A 22,175-nucleotide genomic window follows, 5' to 3' on the forward strand; every position below is an offset into this window, starting at 1 on the left:
GTGCTCTGACAAATTACCGCGATTTCCCCCGTGATTGTTGTGCCCCCTATTTAAGAGCCGGAGTACAAAACAGAAACCGCCGCACACCTGTTTACGTCCTGATACATGTAAGTTAGCGTCATGCCATTTAGAAACTTTCACAATTAATGACAATTAGAACAGATCTTGACTTAAAGCTTTCGTGACTGCAGGAATTCATATTCTTTGGGTTTTTCGGTAAAGTCACGTTACATGAAGCCATCCAGATATATAGACACAGACACAATTTCAACCGAGAAGATGGGTACAAATTGAGCAATCATTGGAAGGACGTTATTAACCCGTTTAAGTCATAACTGGCTGTGATGTTTCCATCCTACCTTCCGATATTAGCAGTTATTTTCGACTCTCTGATTTCACATTAACAGGTTAAATGTTTCACACTAACACAGCCACCGTCGCTCGTGTCCTCGATGTGGCGGCGGCTCTGAGATCTTACGTCGTGGAGGTAGCTCTCCGACCTTACATTGACATGCAAATTTCTCACATTAACATAACAAGCCCCGCCCACTTCTTTCATGACCCTTGGGCTACACCCATTTCAAACCTTTAAAACCGACTGCCTCAACAGCTTTCCCCCTCTTTTTTCTCCTGATGACGATTGCTTGTGTTGCGATTAAAAACGTCGCAGTTTTTTTTTTTTTAAATTGTTCTACGTGACTTTACCGAAAGACTCAAGGAATTAGAACAACAATTAAGCCAATTACAACAGAACAAAAATGACTGAATTCGCTTGCCTCGCACCTGAACATCATCGCACGATCTGACAGACAAAACGGAAGCATTACGGGAACACGTATTTCTTTTTATGTTTACCAGAAACTACCACTTCTTTCCTAAAAATATTAAAATGGAAGGCGTGTCAGGGAAGAAGTAATGGCAGGTTAAACAGTCCCCGAAGCACATTTGAAATCTGTATGAGGTGCTTTGCAAAAACTACGATTTTTTTCATAAATGCTATATTGCATGTTCCCATAGGTCAATATAGTTCCTGTGGAGTAACATGTATTCGTTTATTGGGTGTATGACCTATCGTATTCGCAACGCATGTACTGCGTAGTGGCAGTGGTAATAATAATAATACTGTAATGACATTTCAAAACAGGGTGCAATGATTTTAAATCGGATCCCCTTGTCCCCATCGCTCATGGATTTTTAACGGGGCGCTGCCATGCGCGGATATGTTAATATTACATACGCGGCACGGCTGGCGAGTGAAAAGTCTTCGCAATAATCTGGGGCACGCCAACCTCTTTGATCTCGATATTTCGCACAAGAACCATTGTCATGAAACCGACAATTCCGCAGATGCCAGGACATCTTCAAGCTGCCCGTAGTGACCCACGACTGGACATGTGTGAAAAAGAGCTTCATAGCTCATCGGATTCCTCCAGTATAAATACATATTCTGATTCTGATGGATGCACCATCACTGTGCCCAGTGGTGCTGCTGGCCCATTTGGGGCTCTAAGCAGAAAATAAAAATTTAGATTTAAAGCTTTTGTGACTGCAGTAATTCATATTCTTAGCTCTTTCGGTAAAATCACGTTGAAGGGAAACAATAAAATAATAAATATATATGACGACCGTTTGTGTTATGGCAGAAAATATAATTTTTGGGTTGCCTCGCTTTAAATTTAGAAATCCCTCGAAATGTAGACGCAGTTAAATGAGACGAAAATTTCACATGCAGTGAGGTAAGAGAGATGCAGACAAGCTCGAGATGAGATTAATCGCACTTCTTATATAAATTGGCTTGTTGTGCTTTGTAGGATTTGAATTTGAGCCGATGGTTGATGCACTTTGATTGTTTTCATGAAACCAGGCGCCCTTGAGCTCCTCAAGGCCCCGAGCATGTTTGGCTTTCATACGCATGACACTGCCACTGGCCGTGCAGTGGATTCCTTAAAATAGCCACGGTAATCCAACTAAATTATTCACAACGGACAGAGCCATTTAAGATCTCGTCAATTTTCAAAGTTAACGCAATTCTCCGGTTTAAAACGTTCCATTTTTTTTACTTTCAAAGTTACATTTTAATTAACGAATGCCCTGCACCTTAAATTTTCCGACTCATCGTGCCGAGGTGTCTAAGCATATATTTACGTGGCTTACGAAGACGATAGAACAGGTTTCGAGAATGAGACATTTTAAGCGTTTTGCTGACCTGATGTCAGGCTCGTTTAATAGCTAATAAAAGAAATAAATCAACTGAATGTGGTCTGCCTCATTGCATGCGAATAAAATAGGGGTTTGATCCATCAGCCTTGTGGGATCTCCTGGACCAGTCTTGATCATTTCTGTGTAGATTACCCGGCTTCTTGGTCAAACGTGCTTGTGAGTAAAGGGAGAAAATTATTAATAAAATATCATACTAACCTCCCGTCCACGCTTCTCACTGCGACAGTCTTAGCTTTCAAATGTGTTTTGCTTAACAAGGCGAGAACTGAAAGAGACCAGGGTAGTCTGTCTGAGTTCTCGTTTGCGAGCGTGACGCTGGGCCACCAAAATGACAACGAGAAAGCAGAGTACGGCGATGAAGAATATAAAATCGGGACAAAAACAACGGCAGCTCCATGTAGCCGGCAACCAATTGCACGGAGAACCGATAGCATCAGTGGGCTCACTCCACATCTTAACCCCCTCTATGGAGATAAACAATAAATAAACGTGTATATCCTAATTTACATAAGCTATTGCACTGTCTGCAATTTGTTGTGGGATGCTGTTGGCATGAATATAAAATGAAAGTATTATTATTATTATCCTTCCCACCACGCGCGTTACCCCAGGTAATTGTGAGTCGGCTGTAGGAATAATGCAGCAACTTACGTGCGTGCATGGGCTGAAAATGCAGCAGGTAGACAAACAGGTGATGTTGCAACATGTTAACATAAACGCACCATAAAAGAGTCGCAATGCAATGCTGCATACTTTTAACTAACCGCGTCATTCACAAGAGCGTTTTGACTGCATGCGCCATTTGTTCAGCGGCAGATGTATGACTTGCACCCTTCCAGCCTGCCAATGCAACATAGCCCCATGTTGGTATTGTGACCATTTAGCAGTCCAGTACACAGCGGAAGCTCGTTTATTTCGTGGCATGTTGCGCCTGTCCGTCCGTCCGTGGATGAGAGAAAACACGGATGAAGAGAGGCGTGGGCCCTACAATGCAGAGCGTGGACCTGCACGCAGGGGGCACGACTTCCTTTCTCCCGACACACTTTTACTGAAATATCTACGGATGTTTTTAACCCCGTATACAATAATATGCTAGGCTATAACTATATATTATTTTAGTTGCACCGTGTATTGGGTTTAGAGGAAGACAGTCTCACGGTGACTGTATTATTAATAATAAAAACAAATATTTAATGGTAACAATAATCACAATTAAATTATAGCGTGCGTCTTGCTTTCATGCCGGCCACACGGCTCTAGGACTTCCTCAAAGGGGAGTAGATCGCGCAACGTTACGCTGCTCTGTTGATACGATAGCCAGAAATGCGTTAATCACCGGGCTTGGTCCATGGAAGACCGCAGGTAAGTTTTAATTGGTAATTTATTTACATTACTTTTTTTAAATTTAACATGCCCAAATGCACAGCGCTTACGAGGGTAACGTTTAATCTTCATCTAATCGATACTCATTCATTACGATTTGACTCCTCAGTAATATCCGAATCGGAATCTCAAGATTGAATTATAATTAGCCCTGCGAGCATAATATAATAATAACGCAATTTTTTTATCTGTTGCTTCAGGACTCCCTTGTGGCCTAATGAGGCCCCTATGCATCATATAACGCTGCCACGCAGCCCCCATACGTGGTTGCCCTGCTGCCTGCACGGGTGTGGAATTCAAAGCGTGCAACGGAATGCCGTGGCCTCGCCACGGCACTGACAATTTGCCCACGAGCGTGCGTAACAGTACACAATGGATCATGGGATCTCCTTTGCCAGTACCGAAATATGAGGATAGGTTTTCCCCTTTTATTCTACGCCTTTTGGCGTCCTCTGGTCAAACACCGCTCTGAGACGAGGCTCGAAAGAAAGCCGTCTCTGGTGCGTTTTTTGTTTGCATTCTGACCACAAGTATTGTGGTTAATGCAGACGTGATTCCTTGTAAAAAGGTTTCAGTTTGGTGTTTTAACATCTTAACACCTGTTTTGTTGCCAAGAAAAGGGGAAAACCTATTGTCAGTACACAATGGCTTCAATAAAATAACACACAGTGCGAGGTGCCGTGCAGTGCATGCTACGTACCTGTAGGATATTTACCAGTTGGATATTTACCAGTAGGATATATTTCCCGCACCTCCGATTAGCGCGTTTGGCCACGTACGGTACGCAAGAAGTTCAACATGATACATACGTACAGACCTTCTACAATCCACGCGCTGTCCTCGGTACCGACTCCAGATTCCACTCGTGAGCGCTCCATGCCATGCGTTGCAGTGAACCTCACTGAACACGTGGTACGGCATGGAGCACACAGGGTATGGAGCCCGGAGTCAACGTAATGCAGGCGACTTTAATTGTATTTCCCAGTTCCAACTGCGCTCGCTCCGTCCCATATTTTTTCTGAACATATTTTCCCTATCTGCAGGGGGTGATGGGGGGTGGGAGAATACGATCGATTGAGCCAACTTTAATGTAAAGTTGCTATTCGGGCTTATCCTATTGAGGACCCACCACATTAAAGTAGTTGTCCAAATCTATCCCCCACAATTCAGAGCAAAAGAGGGATACGATAGCAAATATGCAATTGCATTTTTTCCCCAGACAGTTACCAGCCCACTGCGAATGAAATCCTTCCAAGTACGAACGCACGTTGGACAGCGATACCTAACCCATGCATGTGCACGATATTTATTCCTTTTTTTTACGAACGACACACACGCCGCTTCTGGCACGACTATCTCCCGCAAACCTGGACGAGTCGCCCCCACGGATGAATCGGGACTCCGCAGTGCTTCAAAAGAAGCTAAATGAAACAAAGTGCACCGCACCGCAAATGCCAGCCGCCCTACCCGCAGCGCACACATCTCCCAGGCTGCAGACACGCGCTCCGCGCTACAAGGCATTGGGTCTCGCCAGCTTCTCGCTCTCCATGTCTTTGTCCTCCTCGCTCACTCCAGGACCAATGGCAGCAGTGCTCGATGCTTCAGCGCCCTCAGTCTCGCTGTCTGAAGAATCTGCCTGGGAAGAGACTGAAATGGCAGTGGGTGGAGGGAGACAAACGCCCAGCATTATCCCGATATTGCTATCGAAGAACGCGTCTGGAGCCTCTCTCAGGGAAGTGCAACCCTTCTTGTTCGAGAATGGTCCACGGAGGCTGATATCACGGAACTGCTTCCGAGATCCTTCGAAGTGATTTCTGGTCCATGCAGCAGGGGGAAACACTTTCCCACCCACCCTGCCGCTGGAGAGTATTGTTTGTCAAATGAAACACAAAACCGGTGTTTTTAACTCTCAAAACTGGAATGTAGGCAAATGAAGTAGAGAACCATATTTTTTTTTCTGCAGTCATCGGTGACTTGGATTAAACAGACCATCAAATGATTACACTTGATCACTTGCTCTAATCGGCGTGGGCTAAATCCTGGATTCAAACCCAGGATCTCAGCCGTGCCAGCTGAGCACTCTGACCTCTGACCTCTGAGTCACCCCGGCCACCTCTGGGATACCCAGATACCAGACCTGGGGTCAATTACACTTGTGTCAATCGGAATGAATTGCACATCAGAACGTGATTGTAATTGTTTGAGTTAGCATTGCTTTCGTGACTGTAATTGGCTCCGTGTCTGATAGATCAGAATCAGAAGATGTATTTATGCCGGAGGCATCCGATGAGCTATGAAACTCTTTTTCACATCCGTCCAGTCGGGGCGGGTAGGAACGTCACAACAACAAACAGTACAACAACAACACCACGTGATAGTAGTGCAAAGTACAAGAAAGGTAAACAAATCACCCAAACACAAACAAATACAACAACTACACCATCCGCATCCTACCAGGAAAAGCCCACCGAGGCATTAACTTATTTTTCAAAAGCGACCTGGCCACAAATGATCGCTCAGCAAAGTGGCCCCGTCATTTGGGCATTTACAGCACGAAAATAATCAAAATAATCCCAATGCATGCGTCTAAATGTGGAGGGGAAAACCAGGGGACCCGGTGATATTGAACACGAGTGCCCAAGTTTCTCTCTGATGAAGAGCGTGGCCCCAGACTCAGAGGCAGCTTCTTGGCTGTGGCTGGGATGGCTGTGGTGGGCTGGGGATGCACTCAACGCTCAAGTGGTAGAGGTCGTCACGCAGTGGCGAAGCGGTGCCGTCTGGATTTATATCGCGGCTAACTACGACTGCATTTCAAGCCACTGTGTAGAACAGTGGGCATATATATTTTTTATTGAGAGAGACAGTCATAGCCAGAGGATAAAATGAAGGTAGTTGAGACTAGACCTGACCTTCAAGTCAACATATCTGACCTTCAAGGTCTGAGGCTTCACCCAACTCGTTGAGTATGACAACGAGGGTTTGTATATGGATGCCCCCCTCAATGTTAAGTGGTGCCCACCCCCTCCCCACTCCTTCCCACACAGTGCAGATGGGAGATGGTCCTGGAGACAGATATGGAGACAGACACAAATAGAAACGTACACAGAGAAGCAGAGAGACGTCGAGAGACAGACAGAGTCGGAGACACTCGGGGAAAGACATACATGGAGAGAAACACAAGAGTGTCATGGATAGAAAAAGACACAGGGAGAGACAGCCATTGAGAGGCAGAGGCACAGACATTTGTGGAGTATCTGCCAATGTGTAGATTGCCCAAAATGCGTAAATGTGGCACGGTGTAAGGCAGCAAGGGATGGCGGCTCTCGCTAGGACTGGAAATTCCACTGTGATCCACCAACCCTACTTCCGAGGCGCTGCGTTACAAGGTCGGCATGCATTGTAGCGGTAACTGAGCAGGTCAAAGGTCAGAGCTACGATCTGACCCTGTTAAAATCCTGGGCTTGAAGCTGGGTTTCAGGCGCGCACAAATTTAAACTGGGTCCAAGTGCAACGAGTTGATGGTTCCTCTTCGTCCATGACTGCACTGAAATTAACATCATGTTAAATTCGTTTTAAAATTTCTCTGAATTCTAGATCTGAGAATTTAAAAAAAAAATTTTATCGTGTTAATTGCCACATTCCGAACATTTGTGCCTATAACAATAGAAGTGCCTGCTTCGGTGTGTGGATGGCCCAATAGGTCACTTGCAGGGGATACCATGAAGTAGCTGCCTGATACCTGTATCTGTCGGACATTCACTAACACCAGGGGGATTTGCACTGCTCTGAGATATGCAAATGTTCACTTCATCTCACAACATGACCCGGAGAGCCTAACCGGAATACAATGGGGAGGACCGTACCTCGTGAAAAGTTCACTTGGCATGTGTAAGTTATTTTATTTGCAGATTTCGTTAAATGCTCTCCCCAACCCCCCTTCCCCTTACCCCGTTCCCTTTGTCCCTTGATGTTAGTTATCTCCCCCCCCACCCCCCAAATCCTTCCCGCTCCGTATAAACTTCCACGTTCTTGTTCGCCGTCTCCACTTGGGTTGGGGTGGAAGGGCTAATTACACCCCCACCCCCCTCTTTAAACCCTGGAGCACCGATGGCTGGGTTTTTGTCCACGGAGTTTCTGGACCCCCCCACCCCTTACCTTGCATCGCGGTCGGATCACGGTCGGTGCTTTGTAACGGGCTCGCGTTGAGTTGGAGTAAAAACGTTAATAAGTAAAAATGTTTAACACGTAGGCTTTCGCGATCAATATCATCCATAATACATGTATTTTTTGGGTTAGATCGCGTAAATATGGGGTGGTGGCGGGTTTAACGACACATTTATATATTTACGCGAACTAACCCCCCCAAAAAACCTGTACTATGAATAAATAAAAATGTTGGGGAAATGACCGAAAATTAAGGTGGGCATCGGCATCACACGGATTTCTGGCACTATAACTGCCCACCTCTGCAGAGCTGTACACATAGAGCGTGGCCATGCGTCCTTGCGGCAGTGCTCGCTTGAGTGCTTACAGCCCGAGAGACACACGGGGCACAACACGTCAACGCTACAGAGCCCTGACTCACAATGTCAATGTGTGCAATCGCGTGCGAGCGAGTGAGAGAACGAGTGAATGAGAGAAGAAGCGAGCAAGATATCGAGTGACTATGAAAGGTAGCGAGAGCAAGCGGACGAATGAGCAAGTGAGTGAATGAGCGAATGAGCAAGCCAATCAGAAGGCAAACGATCGATTAGGGCCGAACAAGCATCTGAGCGAGTCAGCAACCGAGCCAAAGAACGTGCCATCGAGTGAGTGAGCAAGGGACCCAGAGACCGAGCCAGAGAGCGAGTCAGCGGCCGACCCAAGGAGCGAGTCAGCGGCCGAGCCAGGGAGCAGGTCAGCGGCTGAGCCAGGGAGCGAGTCAGCGGCCGAGCCTCACCCATGCTGTGTCCGTCCCCACCGGCCTGGGACAGCAGTCGCTTCTGCACACGGGGCTCGCGATCCTTGAGGCAGGGCGGGCCGCCCACGGAGGAGAAGCACAGCCTCTTGTCGAGGAAGAGCACGAGGAGGATGAGGAGCAGGAGGACCCCGCCGGACACGGACAGCAGCACGATGGCTTGAGGCGTCACTGCAAGCGCGGGAGAATTAGCGGAGTTCGCAGTGTCAACGTGTGCGCTGGCATATGTGGGTCCGAGGTCAGAGGTCAGAGTGCTGTGCCGGCACCGCCGAGATCCAGTGTCTGAATCCAGGATTCAGCCGAGTGTGATCCTATCGTCCCGAGCAGGGGATGAAGTGACCAAATGGATGTTTGCATTTGTGCTCAGACGGCGATGGCTTGAAAAAAGCCCTGATCCAGGAGTGGATAGATCCTGGCCGAGTATGATGATGACCTGTATACAGCGCTGAATTCAATCGCGCCGAATGAACCCATACGTGTCCACGTGTACTCGGTTAGAGTTATAATTTATTGAATGAAAGGCAATGTTGAGTAACCTCTGTTAACATGCGAATGGAAGACGTAGGAGCACGTGAAACGTAAACTTGCGTCGCGTGTGCACCTGGAATTGCATTTGATGTACTTTTAGTTTTAATCACCGGCAATTTGTCGACTGCAATTATGAATAAATTTACAACCATTGAAAAGGGAGAAGTGTTTTTAACGGATTGGGAAACTTACCCAATGCTTGGTGAGTTAAATTGTCTTTTTAAATTAATGTTTAATTATACCGCAAACATTTTGTGCCGTTTTTTTGTTGTTCAAGAAGTCGAGGAAAACAAACATCGTGAATTTAAATATGTAATGATATGCAGAGGAAGTTTAAAAGGACTCCCTTCACCGCTCCATCTAACAACCCACATGAGAAACTTGACAATTAGTAAAGCAGGCCACCTGCAGGTACCACCCAAAACAGATGTTCAGCTTGGAGTGGCGGTGTGGCTGAGCAGTTTTAGAAGGGATCTTCTCTGGAATAATGAATCCATCAACAACAACAGCCAGGCCTGCACAGAAGGAGGGAGGTGGACCATTTCTCCCCAGGCCTCAATGGCGGCTTCAGAAGGTGCCAAGGGAGGCTCAGAGGGGCCCTCAGCTGGCGTTTCGCCGGGGCTTCCAAAAACGATAAACTAAACTTTTTTTTAATGTACTAAGGTCCACAGATATATATATATAGCTATTTTGTTAGAAGCGACCTGGCCACAAATGATAGCCCAACGAAGTGGCTTATCACGCGGAAATGTACAGCAGCCAAATACTCTAAATGCATGTGTTTCTAACGTGGTGGAAATAAACGGAGGACTTGGAGAAAATCAATGCGACCACGGGGAGAACAGGCCAACTCCAAATATACAGGCATCAGGGTCAGGATCGAACCCGTGACCTCTTGCATACCAAGCGAGGGAGTTAACATCTCGCCACCATGGCAACCCTGACAATAACCACAATCCTCGACTGAATGATGGTGGTGTCACCACAATGCATGTACCAGACTGAGGCAACTTCAAGTGTCAGACTTGCTGCCAGTCTGTTTTTATGTAGGGCCTTGTTTTAATACCATGCCATTCAGGATCACGTGCCCATGACAGGCACATACACCACCTGTGCTCTCCACCACGCCACCTCATTGTCGTTATAGCCGCCCGGCATTCTGCTCGTTGTTGTGAGCGTCGCTGCTCCATCCTCCTTTGTTGTTTGAGGGCAACTGTCTCCAACTGCCCAGTAACATCATTCCCTATAGCCTCCTCCATAGAGGCCGATCTTGAGACTGTCAGTACCAGTCCACTCAGCTCAAAATCCTCCTGAGTCAACAGAACATGCGGTGGCTGGGCATGCAGTGGCTGGGCATGCGGTGGCTGGGCATGCGGTGGCCGGGCATGCGGTGGCCGGGCATGCGGTAGCTGGGCATGCGGTGGCTGGGCATGAGGGCTACATGACCCAGCCAACGCAACCTCAAATGGCGGAGAAGCTCATTGGTGGAACTCTGTCAATTTCAATTAAAGGAATACATCCACCACATACACAGGCTTCTGCATGATGCTAACATTTATTGTTAGGGAAACACTATTATGCACGCAGCACACATACACAACTGTGCAAATATTACTTTGCATACTAAAATATAGTTCATTTGCTGTTGAATTGACAAATAGCTCATTAGTGTTTTGGAATATATATTGCCTTCACCCAATTAATTGACTACCACGGTCGTCTTATTTAAAGACATTTTCCAGATGTGACCTTTGGCATGGGTATTTCATCAAAGACCTAATAATTGGCACGTTAACCCACACCTATCATCCAACAACCTCGTGCATGCCGTGCTTATACGGTACCAGGATTATAATAACTGTAAGTCACAACATTTCAGAGAAAAAAATACTGTACTTGAGTTTCGTCATTCCAATTGGGTTGCTAAGTCATGGTCAAACGAGAGTTTGGCCAAACGTACGGCATAACCCACATCTAAAATGTTTATACAAATATAAAGGCGCAGCCCTGCAACTTCTTGCTCACACCACTGACGGTGGTAGGGCGTCTACACGAGGCAGCTCTTGAGAGACCCTCCGGAGGGTATTTTGGCTTACTCCTCCACTGCTGGCCAGAAATCTTGGAAGAGGTGGCAGTTCCCACACTTTATCCCACCAGAGATCGACCGTGGTTGTACTCAATTGCCTAGGAGGATCCTTCGGGAGCCTCCTCCACAGAGGCCGATTATTATTATTGTTATTCGTGAGCATCTCAATGCTGCATCCGGACTCATAGCTAATAGCTCATTATACTCCTGGGTGGACAGAGGAGGGGGAGGTGTGAAATTTGGCCATCCTTTCAACTGCCACCCCCTGGTATTCCATCCGAATACGCCCATCTCAATGGAGACTCATACTCGTAATAAAGGTTTTTGGGTTCAAATTATAAATGTTGTGGATTTACTCTCCAACACACCAGTCGGCTGAAGTCGTAACTAATGGGCGCGTTGTTTACGTGACAAACCTTACTGGCTGTGTAGGGTGGTGGAGGGTTACGACACATTTATACTGACGCGATCTAACCCCAAAACCTTTATTATGAATAATATTGGTCGCGAAAGCTTACGTGGTAAACTGGAGCCTCATACGTTTCATACCCGCAGTCACCAATAATAATAATAGGTTAATATTCCACGCTTGTCATTATCAAAGTAACCCAGTATTGGCTTCCGTCGCTGATATCACCAAATATACTGCCCTGTAACTCTCCCACCAAATCGTCTGCAATGCAACCCAGCTCGTCAGATCTGGGAAGGCAAGTAAGTCTGGGGAATTCTGAGCGACCACCATGCACAAACGGAATAAAATCTTTATTTATACTGGAGGAGAAATCCGATGAGCTATGAAGCTCTTTTTAACGGATGTCCAGTAGGGGCGGGTCAGAAAGTTACAACAAACAATACACAAATACGATAGGAGTGCAAAGTATAGGAAAGAAAGGTAAGGAAATTACGATAAAATATAGCTCAGTGGGCTTTACCAGATAAAGACGACTGAGCTATGGGCTTCTTTTTTAGAAGCGACCTGGCCACAAATGACAACTCAACGAAGTGGCTTATCACGTGGACATATATAGCAGCCACACCACGGGGCAACATTGTGGTGGTGGTGGGCAGTGCAACAAAACGAATTCATGGTACTAAGATGCTCCCATATCTATGCTACCGGCCTTCGGCAACCCGCACTGACCATCGTGGTGAAGTATGGCTAAATAACGCCTCTTCAAGAGCCAGCGCAGCTCTCATCCAGCAGTGGATTGACAAAAAGAGCTATACATGTGTTTTCCTTGTGCACAGCAATCACTTAAATCCCTGCCCTGCACTGCGCAATTGCGTGCAACTGAGACCAATGCAACAAAATGCGGGGTCATTACAGCGATTGTATACAGTACGTGTTTTAACAAATTTGTATACAGTACGTGTTTTAACAAATTTGTATACAGTACGTGTTTTAACAAATTTGCTAAATCTTCATCTTTCGTCTAAAAAAAAAATCGCCGTTTCCATTTGCACGACAATTACAGGTTCCAGATGAATTCGAGCGAAGATAATCACATTCATCCCCCTGCAGGAGCGAGAGAGCGAAGGACGTTGGATGGGGAGGGGGGGGGTGTGAAAGTCCAAGGAATTCGAATAAAAATCCAACCACAATCGGACAACGCCCTGCTATCGTGTGGACGATTTGTATCTTGCTTGCGAGCGAACGAGATGCAGCATTGCGATGCTCACGAATGAAAAAAAATAATGATGACGACGATGATGATGAGAACACAAATAACACAAAACAAACACGACGCGACATTGCCAAGCCAATGCATGGGGCATTCCTCTAGACTAACCCCCCCAACAGCCTTGCAGCGCCGGTAAAGAGCAGGCGGTGTCTGTCGGCCGGTGAGTGAGGTGGGGTAAGCCGATGTACTCTCACGAGACTTACGCTCCATGTCCATGGCCTCTGCTTGTGGTTGTGCACGCCCGGGACAGAGAGGACAGACAGACAGGCAGGCGGGCAGGCGGACAGACAAAAGAGAGGAGACAGGCAGACAAGACGACAGACAGACAGGCGAGAGGTGGTGTCGTAACGGTGGCCTAATGCTCCACTCTCACACGGAGAGGACGCCGTTGCCGCTCTCCCTGTCTGCAAACGCCGGTAGGAATGAGAGCAAAGGAGGGAGAGATCGCAGTCAGTCCGTCATGCGACACCTACCGCACGCGTTTCGTGTTGCAATGCGGCAAGAAGCGAGGGGGAGAAAGACAAAGGTGCCCCGTATAGCCTTACGCGCCGTCGTTGGGGCAAGTGCTGTTTGGCGAACACTGGCGGGTTGCCACCCGTCCGGGAAATTGGCTATCTGTTTTCGGGTGGTAGTCTACCACCGCCCTGAATTTGGGTCTCAAACGGCGTGGCTAAAACGCTTAGAAGCTGATCGCAATGAGCGAAGGGAAATCTCTCACTCGGAGGACGCCTCCCACAGCCGCCCCGAGGCAGCACAAATCAGACCGTGGCGTTCGCAGCAGCGGTTTCTAATACGAGCAACTTAAAATGTTATCTTCGTTACGAAATTCACGTTGAAATTATCATTATAAATATTGCTTTAAACACGAAAACAAATCATAGGACAGGATTTCCATTAGAAAAATAATACTGGTAGGAACGAAGTTGTAAACTGAGTGTACCAGCCTGCAATAGATTCATGTGTCCGTCCGTCCGTCCCCTTTCAATACTTAACGAAGTGAAAAATTCCAATGTTCTCCTACCAGCCCACCCTGCAGGGACCTGTTTTATCATCCTACAGCTTCTTGATGGGGGGTCGGCGTCCCCCAAAGCCTCCAGTGGACTTCACCGTGCCAGGTGGTTGGACATTGCTTGATGGCGAGACGTCGTACCGGGCGCATCTACACAATTCTCATGGCCGTAGGCCGACTGAGGAATATGTCCGGGTTTGTTCTGTGACTCGTATGTACGCAAGCCAAGTAGAAACACGCATTACGTGCAGGCACACGAAACAATAAACACACCCGCGCAAGCATTATACCGAAGACAAAGCCTCGTATACTCATCAAACACATGGACGCAGGGGAAATGCACCACATCCATACACACGTACGTGTCCCAAACACATACGGATACGTTTACTACACACAGAGACACTTACATACTCCACTGCATGCTCACGCAGACATACTAAAACATACGCATGGACGTATGACTATACAGTCTTCAGCACACACGTACACACATTACATAACATACAAAGAGAGATATACGATTCATAAACAAATATTACACGCATATCAAGAACACACGGACATCAAATACTACAGACACAAACACATATACCTCACACAGGGACATACTTATAATAAACACAGACACACACGATACATGGACGTACTGAACATATATGTTTAAATATATTGTATTTTTATTTTACCAAATTATGCACACCACATTGAGCTGTATAGCTTTTTTTTCAGAAGCGACCTGCCCACCAACGACAGCTCAACGGAGTGGCCAACTAACTCTTGAACACGTGCGCATGTGGAAGAGGTGAGCTGTGAGCGTCCTGAGTATCACGCCCTCCTCTCGATGTGTCACTTCGGGGTGTAAAAGTCAACAGCAGCGCGTTCTCATCCGTTCACGTTTACAGGTCGCCGGGGACTCTCCCTGTCGTCCCTGCAAAGGTGCATTTCTCGACTCCGTTGAATAACGCAGTCAATATCGAGGGGTGTTCGTTACACTCGCAGTGGCTTCAGTTGACGAGGCAGGCAAACGGAGCCCCGGATGCGCGACCTTGAAAATAACGAGCGAATGTTTTCGCCGTGCCACCCAAATACACACGTTGCGTGAACTCCGCAGCCTTTGTACGGAGGTCTGCACTCACCCTCGGCATCAAACAACAATTCACAATTCCCCCATCACAACGGGCGGTGTTGGCTACGCACGTGTCCTGTGATCCAGCACTGTGGAGGCAGCAAGGTTTGGTGGATCACACAAATGTTGCTAAACTCCCCTCCCGTGGGCGTCGTGGTGCAATAACCCCGGCTCGCCAGGAGGCGGCTGTACAGCAGGTAGACTAAATCGCCGCGTGTCCATCCGTACGGGGATAGAGCGTTGTCCCCTCGCGAAAAAGGCGTGGTGTTTCTCCCGCGCGGACGAAAAACTCTGGAAAGGGGGAAAACAAACAAAAAACATCTTCAAATTTTTTTTAACAAAAACCCCTGCAGGACCCTCGCAAAAAAAAGTCTTACGGCTCAAGTGTGGCTCTCCAGTAAATGAATTCTAATATATCTGTTCCGTGTCGTCTGCCGTCAAAAACCGGCGACGCTCGCCTTCCGGCGGTGACATGACCGATAATTGCAAGGCGTACATCACCCCGGCACAAACGAGAAGAGGGTGGCTGGTGACGGAGCGGTCTTGGTACATATCAACTACTTGGCGGAACGGGCAGCGCGCCCCGCTCATCGGTGTTTTGTTCAATGATTCATGACGCGAGTTTAAATACGCTCCCTAAAAGAAGCTGTCAATCTCGGGAGACTTCTGCGCTGGCGAGTGAACGCACGCGCAATCTGCTCTGCATCATTAAAACAAAGAGGTGGGTGGGATCGTTAGCTGCCGGCGGCTAACGGGGTGAGACAAGCATTTAAAAGGATTCTTTTTTTTCGAACGATGCGCGCTTTTGTCGCTCTGCGGAGGCCATTTGGATGCGTTTAAAGCAGGCGCGAGATGGTGAATGATGAGGAACGAGCCTAAGGGATCGAGACTACCCTTCTGCAGTTACAAGAAAACTAAAATTGTAATGGGCAATAGCAATAAAAAACACGTGCACGTGTTAATTAACTAATCTCCTCTATTTCGTGCACTCCATTTACCAAGTCATGAAGAACTTACAGAACCCTATTACGAAATAAAGTTAATTTGATGGCACGAGAAATGGCAATGGCTTGTGTAAGGCTTCATCCAACAGTGGATTGACCGGAGCTAACGATTCAAAAGCTGTAGGGACTGCGTTGGCGGTAGTACAACAATCACACGCGAAAATCACCAACAAAATCCTCAACAGCGCTACTTTCATCAACATAACGATGAAGTCATTGTCATCATCTAGCTCCTGCACATAATCCAAACAATTATCATCACTCCCATCTCCACGGTGTTCTCTCCTTTGGCTGCCAATCTGTCGTTAGTCTCAACCACGTAGCACTGCCTTACACGCAGGAAGCAATACACACTGGGATGTTTTTGGGCCGTGACTTGAGTAATCGCCATTCTGCTCTGACGGACCATTGCCCAAAAACGTCAGCCTATTACTGGCGCCTACTCTCCTCTTGTAAAAAGTTGCGGTGTGGTCGGCACTCGCAAGTGGCTCCCAAAGGAGAGAAGACACGCAGAGAGAACGTCCACCTTGGGATGCAGCGATTAATCAACCCATCAGCGGGAGGTGGAACGTTGCCACGTGGGCCCGTGATGAATGATGGTGGCACGGGAAGGTCTTCATCCAGCAGTGTGGATCGTGGCTGCTGAAGGCAGTGCTAATGACGAATACCGTAATAACCCGCCAGATGTCATCAATACCAGTCTTCATCTAAGCATTGGAGCAATCATGGTTAATACCATGATCGTGGTTAATACAACTCACTGACTTCATCATCTAAGCAGTAGTGATCATGCTCAATATCATGGTTAATACCATGATCGTGGTTAATACCACTCACTGCCTTCATAATCTAAGCATGTGGAGTCATCATGGTTAAGGATGGCAGTGCGATCCACGAACGTGACGCGTCAGAGTTGTAGCGTCATTGTGACATTGGCAACACGCGTCTCTGCACATGGCGTAGAAATTGTTTATTGTAACTTTTGAAGCGACTACTTTGCGACGGCAATAACGTACAAACGATAGGGGGCAGTTGAAACCAAAGCGAGATGTTTTTTTCATTTGGTTTATCCCTTCCAAATGACAACAATTTTACAAACGCATTACCACTAAAGCTGTAGAGCAACCCCCCCCCCTCACCACATGTTAAAACATGACAGACCAATAACAAATACCATACATTCGTAAAGTAACAATGGAAAGAGTACACTTAATACTGTATTACAGTTCATGCGCAGTATTAAACGACAGCTGTTTACAGACATTTAATGTGCATGTACATTTTTCACTGCACTCTTAAAACAACAGTAATCATTCCGTTTATAATTACACGTGTGCTAAAAACCAAATGCACACTTTCCAGTCCCGGCAGGTAAAGTGTAGAAGAAACATAACGGTCTCCGTTTTAGAGTGGCAAGTACTTTTTTTTTTTAAAAGGACATGGTTATATTTGTTGACCGTATGCTAAAGTAGCTTGTAACCTCTCCTGCACCACCTTAAAGTACATATATATGTTTTGCTAAATTAAAGTGAAAACAGCAGTTATTAAAAAATTAGTACAGGCAAAAACGTTCGTGAGCATATTTAATGAGTACACAAAAACCGGCAAAGGGGTATTATAAACTTAACTTGAAATTGTACTAAATTTAAGCATATTTATAAATCGTTATTCCAAAATTGTTGGCTTGATAGGCAGTTCATATCGTGTGATGAAAACTAATAAGCTCTTTGTAAAACCAATGCTCAATGGGCTAACTTATTTAAGAGGTGGGGCCTAACACAGATTTGTCTGCGTTTTTTGTGGTTAACGTTTAAATTAAAGATTGTCAAGGGGAATCATCACTCCTGCGACAGTCACACGTCGTACAACGGGTATTGTAAAAACCACACATTCGTTTGCCAAAATGTCCACTTGGCTTAGTGCATCCACACGCAGGAAATGATTGTGACCCGGTCAAAACTGGAACGAAGAGTCGTCCGGCATTCATGGCACAGTTTGGCCACCAGCCAAGTGCCACGCGTGCACACATCAAGCATTGGAGCACGTACATTAACACAAATGCAATTCACATAAATAAAACACGGTATTACTGCCAACATCACAAAGGCTACTGAATGATAGATCATTTCTGTTGTCATGAAAATATCACAAAGGCCAGACCGGTCTCCGGCTTTCATATGGGGCATAATTTCGCTTCATTTGGTTCCCGCTCCCAAGTAGGCAGAGAGCTTCCTCCAGGACGCTTCATTAAGGACGAGTAGCCACGTTTCAGGATGAGGCTACAGTAGTCCCTGCGTTCTTCAGGCCAGACTCCGCTGCCGTGGTTTGATCCGCGGGTAGAGCTGTCGGGGAGACGCACAACATTGTTAAACAGTCTCCCGTGAATGGACGAGTACAGGTGCCCACACATCCAAATACAAATGCACGTGATCTACGACCAACCCAAAATGACGTGAAAATACAAACAATAGCAAACTACTCCCACGAAAAATGTTTAAAAAAAAAGATAAACCTATTCATAATACCTTTAGTTCTTTGGCTATAAATCATGTAACGTGGTGACCTATAGTATGAAATTGTTTACATTATGCAATGCTTGAAAGTGCATGTTTATATGCAATTTTGCTTGTGTGTGCAAAGTGACAGGTTTTAATACAAAGTATTATATCCAATCATGTGCAATGCAACAAACTCAAAATGTATTATCTAAGCTTAGGGGGGCTAATGCCGCGTTGGCAATAAACCATCACCACAGAGATCCCACGTTCCAACCATAATGAATGAAGGTTCTTAATTGTTTAGCAAGTTGACAGTCTCGGCACCATTCAAAACGACCGCGGCAAATAAAACCAATTCAATTGCTTTTACACTTTACTGTGCCAAATGAAATGTGTATTTAACCACCACTCAACGCACATCTCAACACACTGCATTTGCGAGAAGGTGCACCATCCCCCGTGCAGTGTAAAAATAAGCAAATCAAGGGACCTCACAAATCAAGGGACCTCAGGCGAAGTTCTGCCGTCATCTTCAACACGTTCTGCCAGAGTTCAAAATGAACTGCCTGCATCTAGCGGCATAACAGTGATAGTGCAAATGTAATATCACGCAAATTTATATTTCACAAAAAAAGTGTTGCTGGCTTGCTCGCTACGCAGGTGACCTGCACACGTGTGGGGGCGCGAGAGGGAAGGATGCGGGGGGGGGGGTCTAGGCGGGGAGGGGTGCGCGTTGTTACGCGTGGGAGGGAGGGGGACACCCAGGAATGGGGAGGAAGGTCGTTTATTGACAGGTACTTTCAAGCTGTTATTTTTAAAAGTTTTGCTGGCTGGTTGGTTGCCTCAGTTTCAGTTTCTTTATTTTGGTATAGCCCTGTGAGCCATTCGGCTCTTGAATCGGGTGCAACCACAACAAAAAAAACAAAAACACGAACAAGAAAAATATCTTAAAGTGACTATGTGACTGTGCAAACAGAAAATCCATGAAAAAAAACAGCAAAATATTCCTGAAAAAAGCACCGTACACAAACGCTGTGTGCAAAAATCCCAGTGGGATACAAGTCAAACAACAACAAAAACCACAAGAAAACTTAGATTAAGTCCATCAGTCTAACTCCGTACTACAACAAAACAAACATGTCCAAACCAAAAAACTTTTCGAAATCACCAAAAAAATAAAGCCATAAATGCAACGTAATAGTCATCATAGGGACTGTGACCGGATTTTTACAATAAACTACATAAATAACATGTAACACCAAATCCTAGAGCCATAGCTGGCTGCATGAGTTACTCCACAACAGAAGCATCAGTCGGAGTATAAAAATTTTCAATGCACCTTTAAGATCAGCACGCTAAATCAAAATACAGATAATACTTTGCTGCGTCAGTGAATAGCAATAGAAGCTAGGGGTGTGCAACTCCTCTAGAGCAGTTTTGAGAGAAGATCTCATTGGTAGCAATTCAAGTTGCAGTTTATTGGCAATAGCATTCCAGACCCTGGGGGCATCAATAGCAAAGGCCCTTCCTCCAGTTTTTATACGGCAATAGGAATGTGAAGCTGGTAAATGAGCTAAGACCTGAGGTCATATTTTATCTGGGAAACAGAGAGGAGATCCAGCAGGTAGTCTGCGGATTTTTGTGTAAGTACATCGTGAATAAATAAGATCTGGTGCACAAGCCGTCGAACATTAAGAGATGTTAAGTTTGACCCAATGTATAGATCACAGTGGTGAGTCCTATATGGGCAGTTCAATGTAAATCTTAAGGCCGAGTGATAGATGGAATCAAGCTTCTTCAGTACAGTACTTGGGGCTGATTTATACACGATGTAACAGGAGTCAAGTAGAGGCAGTATGGTAGCTTTTATCAATTCCAAACGGAATATTGGGGGGAAGCAGTGCTTGTGTCGATAAAGAAAACCAATTTTTATTTTTGTCTTTTTACCAATATAATCAATGTGATCTTCAAAATTAAGTTTTGAATCCAGGATGACCCCAAGATACTTATAGATCTTGACTTGCTCTATTTGATAATTATTTAAGAAATGTAATTGGGGAAAAATAACTTTCTGCTTTAGTCTTGGTGAGAAGCATAGCACCTTGGTTTTGGAGGTATTCAGGACTAGTTTAAGAGCAACTAGCTGATGTTGTAGTTTGTTGAAATCACCCTGTAGCTTAGCAATCACGTCATTCAGAGAACGGCCAGCAGTAATCAGTATCGTGTCATCTGCAAAAATATTTACCCTGGAATGATCCAGGTCAGTGCCCAAGTCAATGACATAAAGAGAGAACAAAAGGGGGCCGAGGATGGAACCCTGTGGAACCCCTTTTGTTATCACTGTTTGACCTCCAACCATCTGTGAATACAGTTTGGGTGCGAGAAAAGAGGTAATTTTGTAACCATTTTACTGCGTTTTCGGAAAAACCGAGGCAACTTAGTTTACTAAGCAGGGTGTTGTGGTCTACTGTATCAAAAGCTTTGGACAGGTCTAGAAAAAGAGAGTCACAGTACTACTTATTATCAAGGCTACTGTAAATGTGATTCAGAGAGTCTAATGCAGCAGATGTGGTACTGTATTTTTTCAGAACCCAGATTGTTTTAGATGTAGTAGATTGTTGGTGGACAGGAAACTGATAATTTGGTAGGTCAATAATTTTTCAAAATTTTTTATCAACGGGGACAAAATTGAGATAGGTCAGTAGTTATTTGGATCATCTTTAGGGCCCCCTTTATGAAGTGAATGGACATAGGAATGTTTCCCTTCTAGAGGAACTGATGCTTCCTTGATGGACAGGTTGAAAATATGGGCAATAGGTTTGTATATTAGGTTACCAACAGTTAGTAGAGCAAAGACGGGACTACTATCTGCTCCAGTAGAGGAGGACCCTTTGAGGTAGGACAGTTGTTTCAGAACATTACTTTCGTGGATTGGTTGGAATCTAAATTCGTTTAATGTTTGGATAGGGGTGTAGGAATTTGCATGAGCAGGGGTGACTACCAATACATTATCAAAAAGATTACCAGCTTCAGAAAAATGAAGGCAAAAATTGTAAACTACTTTTTTGGGATCTGAAAAATATTCCCCATTTCGGTTAAGCTCAACGGGCAGATTGTCTGTTTTGGATGCCTTTTCGATACATTTGATTGTTTTCCAGAAAATCCTGGCATTTCCATGTGATTCCAGGAGAGTGGAGGAAAAGTAGGCATTTTTTGCACGCCGTATTTTTTGTACGCATCTATTCCTTAAAATCCTGTATTCTAGCCAGTCATTGACCAAATTACTTTTCTGAGCACATGCCCAAGCCTTGTCCCTAGTTTTCATGAGCTTGTAATCAAAGGATCAAACCATGGTCGGCGGTTGCCTTTAGTTTTAAATCTAACCAACGGAGCATGTTTGTTAAGAATTTGGAGAAACGTGTACCTGAAGGTCTCCCAAGCCGTAGTCAGGTTGGGGATATCACAGACCTTGTCAATATCTGAGTGAACCACATCATTAGTAAATGCCTGAGTGCTGAAGTGTCTCATAGAGTGCTTCTCAACCAATTTATGGGGGGCTTTGGGTCTGGTTGATGATCTCACCCCAAAAATGAAGGAGTGATCACTAAGGTTATTACCCAGAACACCAGTCAGTGTGAAATTGTGAGGGGCATTTGTCAATAGGACGTCAGGCAGAGAT

General features: G+C 45.6%; 1 protein-coding gene across 4 annotated transcripts in view; it reads right to left on the reverse strand.

Annotated features, from left to right (window-relative positions):
• Positions 1–16,953: 16,953 nt before the first annotated feature.
• LOC116948329 (apoptosis-stimulating of p53 protein 1-like) overlaps positions 16,954–22,175 on the reverse strand; it is a 60,160-nt gene continuing 54,938 nt past the window's right edge. For all 4 annotated transcript variants that reach the window (XM_032964890.2, XM_032964891.2, XM_032964889.2 and 1 more), the window contains one exon: positions 16,954–18,340. In XM_032964890.2, the coding sequence (XP_032820781.2) occupies positions 18,299–18,340 (42 nt within the window). In that variant the 3' untranslated portion in view covers positions 16,954–18,298. The remainder of the gene's footprint in view (positions 18,341–22,175) is intronic.

Source organism: Petromyzon marinus, chromosome 33 (assembly GCF_048934315.1).
Source record: "Petromyzon marinus isolate PM22_M1 ecotype Great Lakes invasive population chromosome 33, UKy_Petmar_22M1.pri1.0, whole genome shotgun sequence".
Lineage (NCBI taxonomy): Eukaryota > Metazoa > Chordata > Hyperoartia > Petromyzontiformes > Petromyzontidae > Petromyzon > Petromyzon marinus.